At 37.4% G+C, this 25,177-nt stretch overlaps 1 protein-coding gene across 4 annotated transcripts in view; it reads right to left on the reverse strand.

Moving 5' to 3' along the window:
• Positions 1-25,177, reverse strand: part of LOC131031948 (uncharacterized) — a 297,244-nt gene that overhangs the window by 266,864 nt on the left and 5,203 nt on the right. For 3 of the 4 annotated variants that reach the window (XR_009103347.2, XM_057962824.2, XM_057962817.2), the window contains exons 2-4: positions 10,451-10,506; positions 2,743-2,818; positions 2,560-2,620 (exon numbers count right to left, since the gene is read on the reverse strand). Coding sequence is in view for 3 of the 4 variants with exons in the window: in XM_057962824.2 (XP_057818807.2) it covers positions 2,560-2,620; positions 2,743-2,818; positions 10,451-10,506 (193 nt within the window). In the remaining variant the exon portion in view is untranslated. Of the gene's footprint in view, positions 1-2,559; positions 2,621-2,742; positions 2,819-10,450; positions 10,512-25,177 lie in introns of all 4 variants that reach the window. The other variant, XM_057962839.2, reaches the window with a different exon arrangement.

Raw genomic sequence — 25,177 nt, forward strand, 5'->3', positions numbered from 1 at the left:
AAAAAAAATATAAAAATCATGTGTACTTTGCATATGAAAGTCTTTTTCTTACACCTCAACCTCCCCAACCATGTTTCTCATTGTCTTTGTAGTCACATTTCTCATTCCTAGCAACATAGATGAAGAGCATCCAACCATGAACAATACGAAAGATTGCCAATTAATAGAGTATAAACATTAAAGAATAACAATATGCCATTAATGGCAAAATATCAAAGACAGATGTCCAAATATGTTGTCCACTCAATGTGATCAATGTTGTGTTATTGTGTAAAATGACCTAGAGATGGTTCCTTAAGTTGCATGCCCTAGACACATAACTCAAGGCCTTTTAGATGCCAGTCCCACTTAAAAGCATAAACACGTGAGTAAATAGGGTAATCATATAAGGGACCCTTAAGAAAATAAACATGTGTTGGCATGGTGTAAAATGAAAGGGGAAAAGTGCAAGGTATGTATTTGTCTCCTCTACTACTAGGAACTTGTGGTTGTGCTTGGCAATTCATGAATTGTTGTATTCGAAATATTAAACGATTGGAAAAAAACTTTTCATAAAATGTATAGTCTTCATATTGAATTAATTTTGTCTTTAACATTGATCACATGATTCTCCAACAAGAAATTGGACCAAAACTAGCTATGTTCCAAACCATCAAAGCTATCTTGGCATGCTGCCATGAATTTATGTTCAACATGGCACTGCTTATGCAAAAATCATTTACTTGATGAAACAAAGAAGAGCAATTCACTTTCTTTGAGTAATAGATAAGAAAGAAAACAAGAGACATCATAAGATATTCTTAAGTGGAACTATGATATTGATATTGAATCCTATGTGCCAACTAATATGGGCAATATAAGAGAACACCAAAGAGAAAGTGTTCAATTACGAAAAACAGTACAAAGATTGAAATCATGAAATTTCCACAGTCCATATTAATGGTTGCTAGTGTTTTCTGGATTTGACTGTGAATATTTTTATTACCAACGTTTCGGACCAAACTCCATGATCCATCATCAAGTTAAGATAGCAAGAGAAGAGAGAAAAATTGTTGCAATATACACATTTGTACACTATTCATTTAAAATCAATAAATAGTTTATAAACATACAAGACTAGCAATATGGCTCAAATGCATGCATGCAAAACAATATAGAAATGAGGCACATAATACAAAATGAAAAAACAAAGAGGATCATTCCAAGATTCTAAACTAGAATATATTCACATATGGAGTTGGAAAGATATTTACAAAGCAATAATGGGCATATGTACATTCAAAACTTCACTTATATTTGAGTTGACTTCCAATTCACATCATCTTTCAAAATCATGACTTATGTAGAACCTTACAGAATAAACCATTTTATATTCATCTAGATACATTTGACTCCCAATGAAAGAATATTCTCAATATTTTTCTTCAGAGAGAGCCATAAAGGTAACAAGTGGTCCTAGTGTAGAATAATCCATACAAATTGTCTTTTCGAGTCATTTGAGATCAATGTAAATAAGGGATAATTTTTTGTTACTAATCAAATTTTCCTTGGGTGTGACATTCACCTTAGCAGCATAGCTTACATAAATTTCAACCCAGAATAGCTTATAAGGTGCATATGGTATTTTAACAAGGTTGAACATTTATCATGTCATGGGGATTTCAACTTGGGAATTTGATTTGGAATCCCTGACACTTTTATTCCTTGAGCTTGTCTATTTTGACAGGACTTGAGACTATTAGATAATCTATTTAATTTTTTAAAATCTAAAAATCAATCTGGTTTTCCAACAATTTATGTTCTCCACGGCATAGAGACTGTTTTCCTCCTCAGAGGCAATCCAAAATAAGTTTACTGTGATGGCACTCATCTACTCGAATGTACATTACTGCTTTACTATGATGGCAACTTCTTACATGTGCAACTGCAGATCCAACCAAGAAGTGGCTGAAGCAGAAGAGAAACAGGCATTCATGTTTAGTCTCTTTCTTTTCCTCATTATTTAAGAAACTAAACCCTTTTAATTCCGATCTTAAAGTGAAAGTGTTAGTAAAAGAGAACTTGTGCTTTAACAGCATCATTATATTACATAACAGCATTATTATATTACATAACTTGTGCTAGTTTATCTGCCAAGTCTTAGGAATTTTAATATTTACTGCAGTTGTTTAGAAAGACATCAGATGGAAGAAATGTAGCCTGAACTAGGGTATTATTTTTGAAATGTCCCCATACAATTTTGTATTATTTTTTGTGTCCAGCCTCAGTACTATTCTGTCATTCTAATGTTTTTTTGTTTCTTTTCATACTTACATACTATGCAATGATAACACCATTTGCCTAGCCTAAACTCAAAACGTAAGCTACAACTTTGAAGATTTTTAGAATTAACCTATTCCTTGAATACCAGCAGAAACCACCTATTAAGCCTCTTTATCCTCATTGGTGCTCTCAATAACTGTTGATTACAAATTCCTAATCTGCTCCCATGCATTTATGATACACCTCTCTAGTATATTAGTTATAATACAAGCTTTGTTAAAGTAAGGCTATGAGCACCTGCATTATAATCAGCTTCTCTGGACTTCAAAGGCAAGTTAAGTGGAGGAACTGCATAAATCTGTAAAACAAGGAATAAATTGGAGTCAAGAATTCTCTGCATTATTTAACTTGACGCTTAAAGCAAGAACCGACTAGGGATCTAAAAGAAGTCAATAAGATCAATTAGCTGAGAGAATATACACTTGCTACAATATGGGGAAGTGAACTAAGAGCCTTTTCAACATTCTCAAGTTCACCCTCAGGATATGTCCAAACCCTGTCATAAAACAACCAAAGAACACATAATCCTTTCAACAATTAAATGAAAAAAAAAAAAAAATTGATGAAACTTAATTTTTGTTACATAATCACTGATGAAACTTATTTTTTGTCCCAAGTAATTAGTTTATTCAATATATCAAGAAAAGCTTCGGACCATCATTATTTACTTGAAGTGACATTATTCACACAGATTGGAAACAGCAAGTTCTAGATAAGTTTTGTTACCTAGATTCTTATCGTTACTAGAATCTTATAGAAAAATAAAAACATTTTTTCTTCAGTCAACTGAATGTGGACACTACATCAGAGACATTCTTAAGAAGTCATCAAATCCATGAAAAACATGTGCTTTGGATATGTTATGGATAAAGAACAACATTTCTGTTACAGAGTTTGATGCAGTAGCTTCAAGGGCTCATGCAGTGTAGTCGACATAAAATGCCTATGGTTATATTTGATAATATTTGTTATCCGACAATGTCTTAATTAATTGTATTAAGTGGGTTGTCACTCTTGGGTAGTTAGGTGTCGGTTGGTTGACGGTTGTGTACCTCTTGGCAACTGTCGGGTCCTTTAAATATGTTGTGTACAGCCAACGAAGGTGGTATGGTATAGTCGGGTCTATTAATCCTTGGCCGACCATCTCTAGTCTTCTTCTCTATAATAATTGCATGTGCGAATAAAGATATATTTTACTGTCGTGTCTAGTATGCATTGTCATGTACATTATTATTTCATGCACTTAATTTATCAGTTGTAGCAGTAAACATTTTGGCAATGTTGCCTTAAAAGAAATCGGGTCAGCCTTGAGTGATTCATGCCCATAGACCCCATTAAAAGTGAGAAGAGGCCACAAGGTGGTCAAGACCAAGCGATTAGGTGAGCCGCCAACCCTCGGCTGAAGGGAGCACAAGGATGGGTCAGAGCTTGAAGGTACTCGGAGTGTTGGGACGTTGGAGGTGGACGTGTAGAGGATACACGTGGCCGAGAGTGCAAGGAAAGCACCAAAATGTAGCGGTCAGAACAATCCACCCAAGTTCGGCACACCTTCAAGTACTCGGAGTGTTGGGGATGCTGAAGGTGGACGTGTAGAGGACGTCTGCGTGGTTGAGAATGCAGGGAAAATACCAAAATGTAGCAGTCGAAACAATCCACCCAAGTCTGACACACAAGGCAAATACACACGATACCTTCCGAGTGAAAGAAATGATGAAAACCCAAGAGAAGTAGAAACTCTCGAAGTTTACAGGGGATGGATCGAAGGATCCCGTATACCATTGCAAGACATGTATAACGATATGGGAGGCAAATGACCAAGATGACAAGGACTACTAGCTGAAGGCATTTCCCGCCACCCTTTGGGGGATTGCCATTGACTGGTACACAGACCTTGACACTAAGCACAAGGCAGGATGGACTATTCTAAAGAAGGAGTTCAAGGAGGAGTTCAAACTCTTTAGGGATGACAACGAGATTGTAGCAGAAATCTATAATACCAAGCAAAGTAAAAATGAGAGTGTATGCGCTTACAATTGTAGGCTCAAAGAACTACTGAACAAGATGGAGAACCAGCCAGTCAACGGGTTGAAGAAGAGGTGGTTCGTTGAGGGATTGATTGCTTCGTTGCGCAAGAAGATGAAAGTAGTGCCTCCATCCTCATACACTGATGCTTACAATCGGGCGATGGACATCGAGAGTGAAAACAAAACCTCCTCCCGAAGGAAGGGGAAGACCGACAATGACAAGAGCACCAAAGGTAGCAGTGATGAAGAATCCAAAATCGTAACCCTTCGACAGAATATGTTGAGAATGATGAAAGAATTGAAGGCTGAGAAAGGAACCAATAAAGAAAGCAATAGGCTATGGTGTATTGAATGCAAAAGCGAGGGGCACACGAAAGATAATCGTCCTAGAAAAATTTGCCAAGTGTTGGGGCATTCCATCAAGGAGTGCCCGTACAATTTGAAGATGAGAAGTACACAAGTACTCCACACAGGGAGAGCCTAGCCCATCGAAACCACAAAATGTATCGGCTGGCAGCAATGGAAATCAACGAGGGTGAAACCAAATACAGTAAGACTTCAGAGGACGTCCTATCATATAGTGCTGACTATGTAGTGAATAGGAACACTTTGCGACAGACTGCCAGAATAAGAAAGACAACATACAACTATTGTGCAAATGGTGTGGACCCGAGAATCATGAAGACACCGACTACCCAAAGCAAAAGGGTATTAACATGCTAGATATAGGGGAACAAGATGAGGCAGTTTTGGCAATCACAAGAGCACAGATGAGGAAGGCGATGTACCCGGACATTGGCACGGGGAAGGAACGACTTCAAGAAGCTAGAGCCGAAGTAGAACAAGTGTTGGCAAAGGAACGAGTAACCTCCAATGGAACTGCAAGTACGTCATTGCCAAAGTCAAAGAATAACATAGTTCGACAAGTGCTACAGACAACCATACCCATCAAGGTGGCAGACCTTCTTCAAACTATGTCGCAGCTAAGAATGGCAATTGCCAACACAGACGACACAATCATCCAGAAACAATGTAAGCCACAAGAGGAGGAACTAACGGGAAAACCACCACCTAAAGGGAATGAGGCCAGTGATCCAATGTTGCTAACGGTGAGCATCGAGAGGAAGCCAATTGTTGTCGAGATGGAAATAATGGGGCAAAAGTTGGCAAACACCATCATCGACGGGGGTTCAGGAGTTAATGTGTGTCAAAAGTTGACACTATGGTCATCGACCTTCCACTTGGTAGGTGTCGACTAGCACAACATCAACCCCTTGGGAATATTGAGGGCACAAAAAGTAATGATTGGGACACAACAATTTTTCTTGGACTTTGTAGTCATCCCACTCCAAAAGAAGGCGTACGACGTACTCCTTGGGAGAGGATGGTTGATTACGGCCAAGGCGAATTATAATTGGAAGAGGAACACACTCTCGATCGAGAGTGATGGGAGGAAGTACGTCATCGACTTGAGGAAACAGACAATGAGTGCAGAATTGGCAGCCCTCAACTCAAAGTCTGAGGGTGGAGATTTTGCGATGAAGGGAGGGCGGGAAACGATGGAACCTAATGACGAAGGGGTGCTCGAATATGAAGATTGCTCGAAGGATGAGACGAGTTCGCTGAATGGATTATTTCACTGGCAGATGGAGGGTTACGAAGTCTTCCACCCCGACTGTAACATGCTACTGATTGGCGAAATTGAGGAAGTGCAAAGTCCGTACACAGGCCAAGTCCGAACATTACGTATAGGAATAGGCTTGAGGAAATTGTATGGGGTTAGGCCGTATGAGAAGGAGAAGAGAAGTTGCAGGAACAATGAAGGAAACTGGGAAGCACGTCATCCATACACCATATAGGGGTTGTATGAGAAAGGGTCGTACAAGTAAAAAGCACATCATCCGTACAACAAATTGGTACGGAATTTGGAAGCACACCATCTACCTGAGAAGGGTTTGTACATTGTACGGAATACTAGCCGAACAAGGAGTGAAGATTTGGGGTCCAAAGGGTTTTGTACCACGAATCCGTATAGAGGCGGAATTCAGAAAAGCCACGCAGACAAACCTTACGTTGGCAGAGTCAAGGGCTGGACAAAGGGAATAAGGCTCAATCCGTACGGAAGGAGACACGAAGGCAAGCAAAGACCAAGACGTCATCGTACGGGCAGGGAACATTCCGTACATCAGTGACCAAGACGACACCACATCAAACTGCCAAGAAGAAATTGCCACCATATGGACAAGAAATTGCCAAAAGGAAATTGCCACTGTACGGATATCAAACTACCAGGTGGAAATTCAGTACAAAAAAATTTATTGCCAAGAAGTTGTCGTATAGACACTAAGCTACCAAGAATTTTCGTACAACTGACTAGTTGAAGGAAAAAATTTGTACAGATAGGATCAAAGGAATTCGCTGGGTGAAGGAAAAATTCCATATGGAAAGGACCAAAGGAATTTGTTGGGTAAAGGAAAATTTATGTACGGGCAGGATCGAAGGGATTGGCTATCTGAAGGAAAAAATCCATACAGGCAAGATCGAAGGGAATTGCTGACTGAAGGAAAAAAATTGTACAGACGAGGACGAGTTAAGACTAGACCATACCCTGAAGGGATTGAGCAACTTGCCAAACCTGCCAACCCGTACAAAGGGATACAAAAGTTGAGCACCATCAACCCGTACATGAACATAGTTGTATGGACACGAGCACGGGTGGAAGGTGATCCATACGTCAAAGGGATCAAGTCGTGCAGAACCGTACATGAGGAGCATCAAACCCTGCGAAGGGTGCATCTAAATTTGGTCGTACGTAAGGACAAGCCTAGGTCGTACGGGTCAGCTATTGAACCGTACATGCACATAGGTGTGCAGGTCGTACATGGCGAAGGGCAGACCGTATGTGTTATGTTCCAGATCGTACATAATTTGTATCAGACCGTACTTGATGCATATGAGGTCGTACTTGAGGTGAAGGGAATCGTACGTGGTCAAAAGCATGTGGAAGGAGTGAAATCTCTATTTTTTGGCTTCATCAACAATGTTTTTGGTGTCTTAATAAATCATGTACGCCATGGACCCCGCGAGGGGCGCTACCCCTTGACCCCGCAAGGGGCACTGCCCCTTAACGTTGTTGGGGGCATTGCCCCCAAACCCCCATTTGATTTGGCAGGTACACTACAAGTTGGGGTTGTCCAGTACAAGTCATTGCCTACACTCTTGTCATTAGTCTTTCCAGATATTACTTGACGTTTACTTGTCGTATGGAAAATGACCTTTTTCTTTTGGGGGGGATGATGCAGTCGACATAAAATGCCTATGGTTATATTTGGTATTATTTGTTATCCAACAATGTATTAATTAATTGTATTAAGTGGGTTGTCACTCTCGGGTAGTTAGGTGTCAGTTGGTAGACGATTGCGTACCTCTAGGCAACCGTCAGTTCCTTTAAATATGTTGTGTATAGCCAAGGAAGGTGATATGGTATAGTCGGGTCTATTGTAATCCTTGGCCATGTTAATTTAGAGAACAGATTTATGATTACTAACAGATATAGTTGCAGAAATCAGAGAACAACACATAACACAGGATACCCTGGGAAAACCTCCGTCTTGGAGGAAAAAAACCCAGCAATGATAGATCCTCAGATCTGATTAGATTAGGTTAAAGTAGCAGAGTTACAAAGTTCCCAGCTGGGGTAGAATAATCAACAACAAGTGATGATAGATAAGAACAGACTTATCTTAGTTTAATACAGCAACTGTGAACATCAGTCTGCAACCTTTTCTTTGCACTCCAACACACTGAACTTGAACAACTTTGTGGTTCAGATCTGACTTTTGTTTCTGCACATTCTGTAGCACAAGTTGCACTAATCAGCACTGTAAGAGCACACCAAGTTCACTCCAGATCTACACCTTGCTTTGGATGAGTTCACACACAGCTGGAGTGTTAACTTCGCTTGACTTGAAGAAGGGCTTCGCATTAATGGTTGAATAGATGACTGAAAGGTACTTCACTTCACAACTGAAGATTTCACACTTATACTGATTTTCGCACAGCAGAGGTAATTCGTATGTGTTTATTGTGTGTAATAAAATCTTTGTGGCTTGTAATATATATGGATAGGTGCCTTATTGGGTCGGCCCAATAAGGCACTTTTGGCGCTAAAGACTTTTGTCTTTTCCACGTTACATGAGCAAGATAGGAATAGGGTCGGCCCTATATCTCAACACCACGTTTCATTTAGTGCAGCCCTATTCTAGGGCGCTAATATAATACACCATACCTTTGGAAAGGAAGAGGGCCCAGCCCTATTTGTTGGTTACACTCCACGCAACCTAAAAGGTGCGATTACAAAGGGAAAGGGCCCGGCCCTTTTTGGGATGGGTTCTAATGTTGCCTTGCGGCAATTAGAACCCATCTCCTATTTATTTTACAACCTAGTTACATAAAACTAACAGGCCAGCCATCTCTGGTCTTCTTCTCTGTAATAATTGCATGTGCGAATAAAGATATATTTTACTGTCATGTCTGGTATGCATTGTCATGTAAATGATTATTTCCTACATTTAATTTAGCAGTTGTAGTGGTAAACATGCAGTCGTGCACAACAAAGAAAAAGAGAATACTCTCATAGTTTTGTATTTTCTTCCAGATTTTTGGTGTTACTTACATCTTTGCTCAGGATGTTTTTGCTGTTCCATCACCTGAATCTTCCCAAAAAATTGAGCATACCTGTACCTAGCTATTTTTTTTTCAATTCCTCCACTACCTGTTCATTGGAAGAGGCTCCTCAATGCTGTAATTATTACGAAAAATATAACACGACATGATTACCAAGATATTTGATATTCAACAAAGGAGTGAAACTCTCCTTAAATAAGACTTACAAAAGCTTTATCCATAAAGGATAAGAGCAACGACTAATTAAGCAAAGGATAAGAACTAAACTAGGAGAATAAAATGCTATTCCTAAAGTCTATTAAAGACTTAATCAACCATTATATACTAAATATTACAATATTACTTCAATAAATGCCCTTAATGGTCAATCTACTAACTACACCAAATCTATCCCAAAATTTTACAAATTCGTCAATACCCAAAGACTTGGTAAGATCATAAGAATGGCTGCAGTTTGATCCTCAAAAGGACAATAGTGTAACATCACCAATCCATCTTCTAAAAGTTGCCTAATGAAATGAGAATAAAGCTCCACATGTTTGGTACGCTTGTGGAACACTTGATTCTTGGCAAGATTTAGCAACCCTTGTTTGTCACAAAACAAGGGTTAAAACCCTACCTAAGACATTTTCATATCTGAAAGCATCCTTCTAAGCCATACTGCCTCACATGTTGCTTTTATTGTTCCTCAATACTCTACTTCTCTCGAGGAAAGAGCTACTACCTACTACTTGTTGGTCCATGTGACTGTACTTGTGCCAAGATTGAAAACATATCCAAAAATGGATTTCCTATCTGTTGTGACGTAATGACACATCGCCCCATTGCAAATGGGGACCCCCTCTTTTTGTTATGCTTTTAGTTTAGGGTTTTGGTCTCCAGTCTTTGAGACTCAAAAATGAGTCAAGTTTTGTGAAATTTGGGGGAGTCATCAGACTCAAAAAATGAAGCGATCGTCAAAAGGACATTTTGATGTTATGGATGGCCTCGGATGGATCGAAGGAGTGAAATCGAAATTCCTCGGGGTCAATTCTAACAACTTGCTTTTTTAGGAATTTTGTTTTTTTCAAATTTAGAAAGTTTTTTTTTGGCATTTTGGGACCAATCCGGGAACCTGCTTTTTCCGCCTGCTTTTTTTCTAAAAATAGAAAGCTACTTTTTTTTTTGCTTTTTTGGGTTTTTGTGGTTCCAGGTCCAGAAGGGGTGTCCAGAAGAGGTGGTTTCCAATGGCAAGAAAGCCCCTTTTTGATTCCTTTTGCTGACATAATTCATGATACAATATCTTCCAATTAAATGGCTATAGGAGGGGAAGGAAGATGCAGCACCAGTCTAGTATCATGTATGTGCCCTATATAGTGTCCAGTAGTTGAGAAAAAAACTATGAATGAGCTTTCTCACGAGTAAAGAAATTTCCAAACCTCCGATGTTGATCCCATTCATGTCCAGCAACAGATTTTAGCATGGCCACCAGGTGCTGTTCTGTATGAAATTAATGATTAGAAATGTATATATCTAAAAGAAACAAATCAAAGAAAAAGTCCACTTCAATGATTCACCAAGCTCAAAATTAAACATACCAAAAACCAAAAAGTAAATTAATAGCTGCATAGTAAGAATAGAATTATTAACTGCACTTCAAGATGAGTGAAAATTTTCTCTAAATTCAAAAGCTAATAGAAAAATTCTCATGTAGAAATTTCACATTAACAGTAGAATTAAAATGTATATTAACTCATTAACTGCACTTCAAGTTGAGTGAAAATTTTCTCTAAATTCAAAAGCTAATAGATAATTCTCACGTAGAAATTTCACATTAACTGTAGAAGTAGAATGTATATTAACTCATTTTCTATTGCATGTAATGTTTAGTAACCAAAAAGCTACAAAATTGAAACCTTCTTATGCATCCAATTAAGTCCAAAGAATGATGTTTTCGTTAGAATAAAATAATCTAACCACAACTCACATAGATGAGTTGACTCTCCCAGGCAGTTTTGGGAGTTATATGTTACTTATGTATACCTTTTGACATTGATTGTGTGAATTAATCAAGCATGAATGCCATTGTTTTTAATGTATATGTTCAGTACCTACGCAATGGCTCTAATAAGTGGTATAAGAGCCATTCCATTGCTTTTTCTATGTCCTCCTAGTTGTAGTAGTCAACACTGACATATTCATGTTGGCAGCCATTAGTAGGATTTTTTGCTAATCGATTCATTGTTAGGAATCACTTGTGGAACCATCTCCTCAGCTTTACAGTTCTGCCTTCTCAAAATGACACAGGTTTTGCACTTCTGTTATCAACATTTTCGGCCTCCCACCATCACTTAAATAGCCAAGGACTAATATATGCTGCAATAAGAAAGCACCTTCTAACAAACTTGAATTCTACTAAAGAGAGAAATAAATTAGCTTTGCCAGTTGATATTTTTATTTTCAATTTTCTTAAAAATCCACTTCCACATTTCTTTCAAAGAGAGACCAATAAGGAATGGCAAGTGTTTAACAATCTTATTAGTCAACTCCATTGCCAATTTCAAATGTTTAACCACTCAAGAGGAGAATCTATCCAACTAACCCAATTGAATTTTTTTTTAAATCTTAGCCCAAAAAGCATTAGAATATATGTTAAGTCTATCAACCACATTATCAACATTTACCTTGAGATGATTCAAAAATAATAGTGTCATCAAAAAACTATATATTAATCAAATTATCTTTCTTTGGAAAACAATTCCTTTCACTAGAGGACCAATTGAATTAGATCACAAAATATACTAAAGGCATTAGAGGCAAATTGTAATGTCCCCTTCCTAACCAGTTTAGTATGGTGGACCATTAACCTATTCAATTTGGTTCTTGTTGGCTAATGATTCAAGATTAGGAAACTTTGGAGGCAGATTATCTAGCAGGTTGGTAGTATCAGATATTTATTTGAGCTCCAACGGTTATGATGAGCATAACGCTTTTTTTTAGAATGGTTTCGGATGAGTTCTGTCATACTATTTTCAGTAAGTCAGGTGTCGACACCGACTAAGCTAGTTGTCAATGTTTCTATATTTAGATATGTCAATGGGAGCGTGGACATCATTGTCTCAATATTTGGTATAGTCTAGTGATTTAAATTTAAATAACGATAAATTAACATTTTATAAAGTTAAAATTAAATATTTAACTCTATTGTTATTTAAGTCAACGGGATTGTGTTGTAAAGGCAAGGCCATATGGTTCTCAAGATGGAGATCCATGTTCGAATCCCCAAAGCGACATCTAGTGTTGGAATTCCAAGTGGTGGCTCTTGGACTGCAATTGTGGCTTCTAAGTTGATAAGAGTTGAATAAGTGGCTTCTTAGTTGAATATGTTGATTGGGGAAGAGGTCCCCCTTGTGACCTCCCCTAGATTCGAGCCCTGCAAAAAAACTCGAAGCTCACCGATCAAAAAAAATACCTTATCATTATTTAATATATTTTAAATAAAAGACTATTTGGACAACAAGATTAAAGTAAAGTGCAAATTAATAAGGGGGCCTTTTTGGAGACATGGGCACACTTTATGAAGATATAGATCTTCTTTTAATGTTTTAAAAGGCAAACTAGAAGAGACCAAACCCTCCTTGTAGGCTATAAAAGAGAGACTAGGAGCTCATTTGTGTTATGCTGAGTTTGATATTTTGATATTGCTACTTGTCCTTGAAGGAGATTGTTCTTCTCAAGGTTTGTGAGGACGAAATCTCTTGCAGGCGACATTCTTCACGTTGTCAAAAGACACAATTTAGAGGATTCTTGATGTTTTCATTTAGGAAACACAATTGAACTGTTTGGTGATACAAACATTCAATCTTGTTGGAGTTTACACTAAATATTTGTTTTTGGTGGGCTGATTGAGAAATTTTTTGAGGAGTTTGTTATGGTTTATACTTCCATTGGCTGGCTGTTCCAATTCCTTTGCTGGCCATACTTCTTGCAGCAGGCCGTACACTTCTTCTTGGGATGTGAGCCTTCTTGGAGAGACGTTTGAGAGTTTTGTTGTGTGTATTTGCACATTTGGTGCAATTTTGGGTTATCATACTCAAAGCTACATCTTTCTTGGTCAATAGAGAAGGTTCTTGGGAGTGGCATCCATTTCCAAATAAGCCAGAATCCATATTTATTATTTTATGAACAACTCAAGCCATTTCACTGCTGCATTTTTTGGGTATGTTCGAAATAGATATATAATGCTATTTAATGATCCGGGTTGCTCTTACATTTGGGAAAAAGTGTACTTTCAGATCAGAAATAAAATCTGCAATTTTCAGCCTTATGTATTTCTAAATTTTGTCAATTTTTTTAGTTATTAGTTTGCTGCAAATATTTCTATTATTCTGCACTTCATTTATCATGGGAAAACCTTTGCAAACACAAATAAAACTAAGGCAAACAGGGCAGCATATTAGAGCAATAAATAACAATGCAAGTGCTAAAGAACACCCTTGTCTAATAAATCTTTGCAGAGAGAATGGCTCAATTAATGAACCATTGGTATCCATCTATGCTTGAACATTATTAAAGGGCATCTTGACCATAATACAAAATTTGGAACACTAAAAGATTCCACCACTAAAAGGATGAACGACCATTCCACTCTATCACATGCTTTTTCAAAATCAAGGATTGTCATACATATATCCTAATTATAATTTTTTGCTCATTCAATCAATTCCTAATTAGTGATCAAAATTTCAAGGATGAAGAAATCAATTTGAGTATCAAAGATTCTTTTTGGGAGGATATCAATCAATGCAAGGTCCAATAATGTGGTAATAAGTTTAAATGATGCATTAAGAAGAGTTATTGATCTCCAATGTTTTATAGGACAACGCAAGGTCCAATAATGTGGTAATAAGTTTAAATGACACATTAAGAAGAGTTATTGATCTCCAATGTTTTATAGGACATTTGTCCCCCCTTTTGGAAGCAAATTAATGATACCCATGTTTATCTCTTTTCCACAGAAGCATGCTCAATAAATCATCTCTGATCCAATTAAAATTAGTTTTGTAGATTCAATTGGAAACAATATGCACCTAGAGATTTTACATTTTCAAAAGACCTTATTGTTCTTTCCAATTCATCCCATAGCATCTTCTTTACTAAGTTTATTGGGGCTAATCTTTGCACAAAGGTCTCTAGCTTCTTTGCTTTTGTAGTTACCACCCTCCACAAAGAAAAGCTTTTCATAAAATTCCCTAAACATATCTTTCAATTCATTATTATTCTCATTTAATGTCTCATCAATCAAGATGGACCCAATAGCCTCCCTATTCTATTTAGGTTTCAGACTGTTGAAAAAATGTTTTGTTCCCTTATTCCCACCTTTAAGCCAATTCATATTTGGCCTAATTTTTACACCATGAGCTTTGTAACTTTGCAAACATCTTAAATTATGTTTTACATCCATAAGATTTCTTTGGAAGGTCTAATTTCCGTGATCTTTTTGTAATTGGAATTACAAACCAAAAGGGCTTTCTTCTAAATATTTTCTTGCCTTCTTCTAGTCCTATCTAATGTACCTTTTTCTAGTGGTTCTCACGAAATTTCTCCAACCCATCATAATATTGTTTTAAATTTTAAAATTTATAGCAGAACTATCATGAAAAATAGATTTATTCATGTTTCTAAGAGTGTGAGTGCCATTAATCACTCCTTGTCCCCCACATGCTAACATTTAATTCGGAATATTTTTCATTTCTACTCTTATAAGAAAATTTTATTTCCTTGATGTCATGTCCCCTTTCCAAGCATAGCTCATAAGGAGATCCTTAGCCTATTATTTAATTTCTCGTAGGCTATTAAAGTGGTGCAAGAGAAAAATTTAATTAGAGTTAAGTTGTCCAAAAAGTAACTTTATGATGTATTCATAACAAGGCAAATTTTGTTTTAATAAAGAGGAACAAAAAGTGTTGTTGAGAAAGGTATCCAAAAGTAATATTAATTAAAATACTTTCTAGACACTTTTCAAATATAAAGTTTTGGAGAAAAAAGAGAAAAAAAAAAGAAAATAATATTATTTTTCTTCAAAACGCCTGTATAAGGAGTTGAGCATTTTAGTGTAAATAGTGAAATTGTCTATCTATCTAGCTTTTAGCCTACTTGGGAGAAGTCTATTCACACTAGTTAAGTCTCCACTCTCTTGAGAACACGGTTATACTGAGAACACGGTTGAATCAGTATAACAAACTTTTACTTTGTCTACTTAATTCACAAGCATATAAATTAATCTCAAAACATATTCATTGCATACTAACTTTCACATGAGATCTAACTATCGTGAACACAAATAGAACACAAGGTATATACGTGGAAACCCTTATGGGAGAAAACCACAGCAAAATAGCTTCCTTATATACCAGAAACTCTTTTAAAAATTTATAGGTATCAGCCCACTAGAGGCACCAACCCCTCATTCTGTTTGTGAGACACTTTCCCACTAGAGACGCCAACCCTTCATTCTATTTGTGAGTCTTTACCCACTAGAGGCACCAACCCCTCATTCTATTTTCTACCTTCTCAAAGTTGCTTCTACAACAGATGATGGACAACCTTTTTCTCCACAAACTCTTCTTCAAACTGCTTCTATGGTAACAATAAATCTGCCACAAAACTGATCACAATTTCCTCTTCAAAATCTGCACCTAATCTCCTCAATCTGTTACAAATCTGACTACAATCACTTTCACAACCTATGTTGTACTCCTGCTCTATATTTCCCTTAAATTTGCCACAGATCAGACTACAATCTCCTCATAAATCTGTCATCAATTCTTCACTATACATCTAAGATAAAATTCTTTATTTAGTCTGCAGTCTATCTCCTTATCACGGATTCCTGGTGCAATGGTTTTATGTTCTTGAACCATGCATCACCACTTTTTACACACACCACACTCGCCAAACTCCCACTCTCAATATATTCTTATATCTGCCCCAAGAGAGGCGATTCTCTTAATGGTCATTACCCTTCAACCGAACAGACACATCCTTTGTTATTTTGGTTTACACATTTTACTAATTGCACCTCTTGATACAGATGTACCAATAGTCATGTTTTCTCTTAATTCTCTGGCACAACACTTTGTTTCATCGTGCCTTCTCTTACATTCATTTCTCTTTGTCTTAACAAATCAGCTAGCATCAATTCAAATTGCACTATTTCATTAAGTCTTCATTTGATTCGTTCTGAACGCTGTCTTAATTACTTATTCACATTCTTTAATTAGATCATGGCTCTTTTAGTAATATCGCACTCATTTGCTAGTGAAAGTTCTTCCTTAACAAATCACATTGTATTATTTCTGCCTTTACATTGGCCAACATATTAATCGCATCCTTTGCAAATCTTTGATTGGTCTTTAGTCCATCTATGTCATGTCTGCACATAGCATATTGCTGCATCTATTGTCTTCAAGCACAGCCTTTATAAAATACAATTGTTGCATATCTTCATTGTTGTATTAATATTATAATCGTTGCTTCTTATGATCACTGTAGCTGGAAGCAAAATAATTGTTATTTCCAACATCAAATAAAGAATCACCAAATACGAAAGGATGCTCTTACTCTCCTCTCCACTTACACAGATAATCACCACTGTTAAAGCTACCAAACAAACTCTAGAATCCATTGCTATGGAACTTTCTAAATTGTGTATTCAATGCCTTTTTCATGACTGCTGTAATCTGTCCAACTGTCTTTGACAAAGCCAACATACATATACTCCAGAGAGTTTAGATCATCTTCAAGCACACAATACCCATTGTAAGGAGTATTTCCTTCAGCTGTTAATATACTTTCTTTTAGCACTATCATTGGAGACTTATCAATTGCTGCCTTAGAGACTTGTTAATCGCTGCCTTAGAGACATGTTAATCACTTATTCATTTTCTTGTTCTAGACGCCATTTATATATAAACATCTTTACAATAAAGTTGGCCCATAACAAAATACTCATTAATTCTGGTCTTGCATATAGTGAAGTCGGTTGTCTGCTGCTATCATAATGTGGTCGATAAATACACTGGTTTCATCTTGCAAAGTCGGCCAACAATCTTATGCTTATGTCCTTCAATCACAGCTTTTGAATTTCTTTCAAAAGCAATTTCTGTCGGGCTTGATTCTTAACATTAAGCGCTTCCTTATTGATTTGCTGCATTATATAACCTCATTAACATCTGAGATAAATCACCACAATATGTTATCGTTGCATCCTCTAATTTGCTGCATCAACTTCTCTTTAAAAAGTTGCTTTGCCTTTAACATATATTGTGTTTTGCATCCTTTATTTGATTGCTTGGTTAGAATGATGAGCCACAAGTTGGATACAACTAAATCTATTTTGCAGTTATCCTTTATCATAGATATCCTTCACTGTCAAACCATTTGGTTCCAATTGTATCAACTTCATTATAAATATAATACAAGGAGCTTTCTCAAAGTATCAACAGAACTATTTTGTCTTATAAATTTATCACTGCATATCGACACCAATAACAATATTTCCACTCTTGACATCAATGACAACATTTCCAACACACTCAAGGACTTTTACCTTTTTGTCTCACTTCATGTGGTTGAGACGAATGTACTCACCTATTGGGACATCTATTGCATGCACACTTTACACATGCTCACACACTCGCCATATGAGGATACAAGTGATGCATCTTTGAAAGGATAGTCAATCGTTCAGTCATACCTTTCTACCCCCTCTACCTTGCATGTATATGCAAGGCTCTCATTGTACATTTTCACACTCTCATTCTGTATATGATAGATATCCTATTGTTGTCACATCTCATCTTTTTGGCTTGTTTAATTATTGAAATGAACTGGATTTTAATATTAGTTAATTATCTCTTGATTATTTGATTATGAATATATATGATCGAATTAGGGTTATAACTATAAATGCAAATGAAAAGATGATGTTTTAATTGTGATATTATTAAGATTCCTTACCATATACAGGCTTCGGCTATGGTTTTGAGAGCTAACCTATTGACATGTAACTGAGTGCAGGTATGAGTCGAAGGTGAGAACATGGTTGAGGAGAAGTGATCTATCCACTTGATAAAGAATGATCATGATGGAAACCTATTTCACACACCACGTAGTCTCATTTAGATCTGCCTTTTGAATGACTTGATGATTTCATTTTGAATGACTTAATGGTGTCTATCAATACTATTTTCATCATGATGCTTCAAATGGTTGATAGGAAAATAAAACTGCATACCTTGTTTATATATATATATATATATGCAAAGTTGAACTACTCGCCAAAAGCAAAAACTCACCAAGGCCCAAATAAAAAATTCGACGACAACTCAGCAACTTAAAAATTTGCTTAAATTTGATTAGAAATGCATTTGATGAGGAGGTGCATCCAATGAGTAATTAAATGAGTACATAAAAGAAACAAGCTGAATCTAGATATATTTGATTGATTTAAATGAAAAATAGGTACAAAATGCCATCCTCATGTGGAATGTTGATAGCTGATAGTGTGAAACAAAATGAAATAGCAAATACTCGTCGAGCAGAAAAACTTGTGAGTTTTTCAAGACTCGGCAAGTACTCTGCAAGTCTTCCATGTATATGTATATGTATATGTATATGTATATGTATATGTATATGTATATGTATATGTATATGTATATGTATATGTACATATATGTATATGTATATGTATATGTATTTATGTAGATATGTAGATATGATATACCTATACATACATATACGTAAACATGAAGAACTTCGAGGAAGCATAGCTTCAAGTTTAGGCAAAAAAGCACCTGAGCCATGTTCCTATCCTTCGGCTTGCAAATGAACATGTGGGTTGGTGGCGACCAAGGACATTGTTTACGAACTTGTATTTATCATTATTTGTAATTAGATTGATCGTTGATGTTTACATGGCATGATAGCCAATATTGGAACAATGTATTTCAAATGTAAATATGCTATTACCTGGAATAAGCACTTAAACTTGAAATTGTAATTTTGGCATTTTAAAAACATTGAAGTTAATTCTTTTATTTTCAATGATTATATGGAAAATCGATAATTATTTAATTAGTGAGATAATTAGGGTTTGGAAATATACAATTGTGCTCATTTTGTTTCACTAGTGGAAGGTTATCTTGTTCGATTCAAATCCTAGGTTTGAGTGTGTGCTTGTTCGTCTTGCATGGCTCAATCTGATATTGAAAATCATATAAAGATACTAGCAAACCCAACATGGTATCAAAGCAAGATTTGGTCGAAGGTGTTGGTTAAAATTTTGAGTGAGATTGCTTGTCTTTCTTGGCCTACCAAATACCAGTGTTCTATACATGTTTACACATTCCTTATAGCATCAAGGTGACTCCAACATTTAGCACTATCACCAAAGTGTCATGGAGCCAAAGAGACATCACCATTGAGTTAAGAATACCCAAGAACGAAAAACAGCTTTTCGTTAGGAAAAATCAGTAACTTTCAATTTTTTGCAATTTTCTATTCTTTGTACCTTGTTATATTGTACAAACCCGTACAATAGGAAAATTTGCAACAAAATGAAAAAAATTGGTAGAGAACCAAAATTGCCCTCTACCCATTTCCATTCTAGTCAAATTTTTGCAAGATTTTGACCTATTTTGGCATGTTTGGGAGTTAAAATCAATTTTTGGAGGCTCTCATGATATATTAGGGTTTATTGGTTTGTGGTCAACGGTTTGCCTAGTGTTTGGCCTACACAATCATTTGTCAAAGTTTTGAAAGGTGTTTTGAAGCACTCGCCCTTCTCTATCAGTGTTTGGCCTTTTGCAAACCCCATCCACATCTCCACGGATTCACAATTGTTGAGGAGGCATGTTGTTTTATTTCCTAATTTTCAGCTTCAAACCATGTCTTAGGGCTTTAGTCGCCCTTTGTGGACATGTAGTTCGAAGGAGATCGAAGACAAAACATCAACCTGTTCATAAGTTCACAACCTATGAAACACCACACCTCAAACCTACACTTGTCGCGACACATTTCACATGTGCTACAATTAGTATTTCACCAAAACGAATTCATTTGTTTGGCCACTTGTGAGTAGTGGATTGTTGATCCGCTATTTGTAATGTCCCCTTCCTAGGCACTTTCTATTTTTAGCAGAGTTAGCCTATCAGCAACGGTTCCAGTAGGGTAATACAGTGGATAGGGAACCCATCCGAAGACTAGTAGACCTTGCAGGAGCTCATTTGTGGCGTTTCAGGGGCTCAGAGCCAACTTCCTATATTTTAGGAGGTACTACTATTTTTAGGCATCACCAGTGGGCCACAGGTGCAATGTCCGTTGATAGTCTTTAGTGGCCAAGAGTTGATTTTCAATAAATATTTAAATATTAAAGTTAATATAATCTTAACTTTAATGTTTTATTTAAATAAATTAAAGTTACTATAATATAAAGTGACTTTTTAAATAAATTATAAAGTTACTTTATTAAATATTAATAAAGTGACTTTATAAAGTCACATGAAATCATTAATAAAGTGGACGCACATGTGATAATAATTTCATTAAATAATAATAAAGGCAATGGAAACAAAGTAAAATAAATTGCAAATTACAAGTTTGCGTGTGGGTTTTAGAGAGAAGTAAAAAAGGCATTTGGGCTCCCATTTTGAGGCATTCAGGAGATTATTCATTGGAGAATTTTGGCTGAGGCTGAAAGGGTTTTTTTGATCAGATTGTGAAGACGAAATCCTTCACAGTTGTTGATGCCTGCAGGAGTGAAACACCTTCCAAACGCTGATTATTTGGCAACAATTCACAGTTGCAGGAGAGCTGGATATCTACAGTTTGAAGGAGAATCTGAATTCTTCAGAGATCAGCAAACAATTTGAGGGCAGATTGGGAAGATCAGATTGCAAACTGAAGCATTTGATGGCCCCAAGAAACAGGTCATACATCTCCAAAAAGCCAAGCCCTACAAGGATAGAGGGCTGCATGGTGGTTTGTGAGGATCGTTTCAGATCCTTGTGACTCAAATTCAGGCTGTTCCAGACTGTCATAGCTAGCCGCCTTCATCACATTCATTTCAGCTTTCATAGGTGGGCATTGGAGTTATAGTGCAAGCAGACTTGAGGCGTGAGGTTATGCATTGGATCTGCAATTTTAGAATCATTATTCTTGCCTGTCGCAGATCTAGTATGTACATTGAATTCGTTGAAATAAATTTGAAGTTTAGGGTTTAAAGCTTTCATGAATTATCTGGAATCATTATTCAATTTGTAGCATTATTTCCAAGCATCTATTTTTCAGCATATATTTTTTTTTAAATAGAAAAACAGAAAAAAAATAGAAAATAAAATAGTAAAGGAAAGATTTAGAAGTCATACCCTCAGAACAAGGTGGACCATTTCAGTGGTATCAAAGCCCAGTTTTTTTTAAGTGTGACAAAGAGTTTCAGACTTACACTACGGAAGAACATCACGTCCAGTGGCAATCACCTCAGGTTCCAAAGGGAGAAACAATTTCTGGAATTCTTGGTATTAACAGGACTCTATCTAGTGATGGTGAGAGCATCACAGGTGCCATGGCAGAGAAGAGCAAAGGGTGTACTGGGTCCCTTAGTCCAATCTCCCGAGTAGAGCGTAAGTTTGACACCGTGATGGACATGATGTCACAATTGCTGGGGTAAATGAGACAGCAGATTGCTATGCAGCATACCTCTCAACACACCACACATAATAGTAAGTTCAGTGGGACTCAAAGTGGTGATTAGAATACTACTCCAATATGGAGTACCCAATCTACAAGTTCAATTTACTTGTAGGGAGACACCACCAGTAACATCAGTGCAGACACCAGAGCCACAAGGATCATTGCTAGATGAGATCAAGCTTCACTATGCGAAATACATGACCCTTCCGCCTGAGATCAGGGACATGCTATCATTGGAGCAATTCCTAAATCAGAAGAGACCAAGTACAGCAGCTAGAACAGAGCACAATGCACCACAGGGTCAGAGGGACTTACAGCAAGTTCTGAGTAAGCTTAGCTTGCCACATTTTGATGGCAGTGACAGGTGTACTACGAGATCATGGATCTAAAAGTTGGACAATTATTCATCACTGAGACCTATGCTCGAAGAAGATGAAATTAAGTTCACCACACTTTACCTTGATGGCATGGCACATGAGTGGTGGTATCATGGTCTGGTGACATTGGGTCATCATCTCATTACAACCTATGATGAGTTCACAGACTCATCGACCGTTTTGACAAGGACCCAGAGGAATATTTCAAAGAACTCGCATGGCTTAAGTCGTATGGGTCCTTGGAGATTTACATAGCAGATTTTCAGAGGTTGTCTGTGATGGTTCCCAGCACTTCTGAGAGGAGATTGGTAGTACTCTTAATAGAGGGGCTCACAGAGCCTTTACGTGTGTGGCTTAAGGCCTTTGATCCACTGACCTTACAGGAAGCCATGAAGAAGGCCAGGAGTATGGAACTTGCTGCTCCAAAGAGCAAGTTCTCGTCTAAACCTTTTTCTAGCAATAAGGACAAGAAACATTTCGACAAAGGGTCGGACCAGCAGAGGAAATCTTTCTAAAAAACTGATGATGAGCCACTAAATGACTTGAGACAAAAAATTATGTTTCGAGTGCAAGGGGCCATGGGATTCTAGTCATAAGTGTCGTCTAAAAGGGAAAGCAAACAAGATGGAATACTATTCTGCCGATGAAACTAATTCTGAAAATTCAGATCAGCGAACTAAAACATGTGATAGCGAAGCAGAAAGTGCATCCGAGGAGTCAGGAAAGGAACGGGAGGATGATAAACCTATTGCATGACTCTCTAGCATCTAGTGAAAGGGTTCTTTCAGGATACGGGGAATTCTTGGTGGCCAGTGTGTCATCACTTTGTTAGATACAGGTGCTACATATAATTTCATCAATGAGGGGTTAGTGGCCAAGAGAGGACTAAGGCTGACGAGTTTGAGGGTTTTAGAGTGAGAGTTACAAATGGTTTCACTCTCACATGCAACAGGATGATTCCCAACTTGACCCTATAGTTAAGTGATTGTGTTTCAAGCTAACAATTATGTGGTGAGTATGGGAGAGATGGGTATTGTGTTGGGCATGAAGTGGCTTCACATGATTGAGGAGTTTTACCTCAACGTACGCACTATGGAGATGAGGTTTGAGGTAAACGGCAGGAAACTTGTGTTGAGAGGGATGTCAAATGGGAATCTTCGCATGGTTTCCTTGAGGAGGATGGACTATGGAGAGATTGATCAGACATAATCAGGTAGAGTGGGTTGTAGAGTGTGTTGTGATACCTACAGCAATAGAGCAGCAAAAGTGGGATTATCCTCCAGACATCCAGGGACTCTTGACTAAACACAATAAGGTGTTTAGTGATATACCACATGGGAGACCTCTAGACAGGAACATAAAGCACATTATTGAGTTGGAGGAGGGTACAAAACCCGTTATTATCACCCCATATAGGCACCCTAAGCGTCTTAAGGATGAGATAGAGAAAACTATTAAGGAGCTACTCGAGATGGGACACATCTGGCCTAGCAAGAGCCCTTTTGCATCAGTTGTTGTTTTGGTCAAGAAAAAAGATGGGACACTACATATGTGCATTGATTATCGTGCTTTGAACAAGAAGACTATCAAAAATTGGTATCCCATTCCTTGCATTGATGAGTTGATAGACGAGCTAAATGGGGCATGTTTCTTCTACAAAATTGATTTGAGATCTGAATATCATCAAATTCAGATGAGGGAGGAGGATGTGGAGAAGACGGCGTTTCAATGTCATTGTGGACACTATGAGTTCTTGGTTATGCCTTTTGGCTTAACCAATGCACCTGCTACTTTCCAGTCCAATATGAACAGGGTTTTTTAGCATCAATTGAGGAAGTTTGTCCTCATTTTCTTTGATGATATAATGATTTTTAGTTGTACTCGGGATGAGCACTTGAGGGACCTTGGGGAGGTGTTGAGCATAGTAGAGAGGGAGTCCTTGTATGCCAAGGAATCCAAATGTGAGTTTAGTATGACAGAGTTGCTATATTTGGGGCATATCATTAGTTCAAAGGGTGTCAGAGTTGATCCAGATAAATTTTGAGCTATTGTGGATTGGCCTCAACCCAAGAATCTTACTCAACTTAAGGGATTCTTTGGGCTTTGTGGTTTCTACCAATGCTTCATCAAGGGGTTCTCACATCAGGCAGCACCACTTACCAACTTGACAAAGGAGGCAATCCTTTGGACAAATCAGGCACAACAGTGTTTCAAGAAGTTTAAGCAATTGATGAGTTTGTGTCCCATTCTTGCCATACTGAATTTCATCAAACCTTTTGAGTTGGAGTGTGATGCTTTAGGAGAGGGCATTGGTGCAGTGTTAATGTTGGATAAGCATCCAATAGCATTTGAGAGTAAGAAATTGAGGGGTGCAGAGCGGAGCTACAATATATATGATAAAGAAATGTTAGCCATAATGCACGCTTTGGCCAAATTCAAGCAGTATTTGGTGGTCAGCAAATTTGTGGTTAAGACAGACCATAATAGCTTGAAACATTTCCTGAATCAACAAGACCTCAATGACCGATAGCAGAAGTGGGTAAGTAAGCTATAGGCTTACGACTTTGACATTGTCTATATGTCAAAGGTAAGAAGAATGTAGTTGCAGATGCATTATCGAGAAGACCTCATTTGTGCTCCATTGGAGAGATTACAGCTGATTGGAGAGAGTGGATTTCAGCTTAGTATGCCAAGGACCAATGGGCCTCAAGCATTATTGATGGTATAGTGCATGACGACAGGTACACCATTGTAAATGAGTTCATCATTTACAAGGGGAGAATTTTTCTAGTAGAAGGATCAGAGATAAAGAAGATATTAAGAGCCTTTCACAATGTTCCCATGGCAGGACATCCAAGATACTTTAAAACTTACAGGCAAATTTGAGAACCATTCACATGGAATGGGCTCAAATCCACAATAGCTAATTTATCCATGGACTAGTGGACCTTGCAGGATGTCATTTGTGGTTTTTCAAGGGCTCAAAACCAACTTCCTATTTTTCAAGAGGTACTACTATTTTTAGGCGTCACCAAT

Source organism: Cryptomeria japonica, chromosome 6 (genome assembly GCF_030272615.1).
Source record: "Cryptomeria japonica chromosome 6, Sugi_1.0, whole genome shotgun sequence".
In the NCBI taxonomy this organism is placed as follows: domain Eukaryota; kingdom Viridiplantae; phylum Streptophyta; class Pinopsida; order Cupressales; family Cupressaceae; genus Cryptomeria; species Cryptomeria japonica.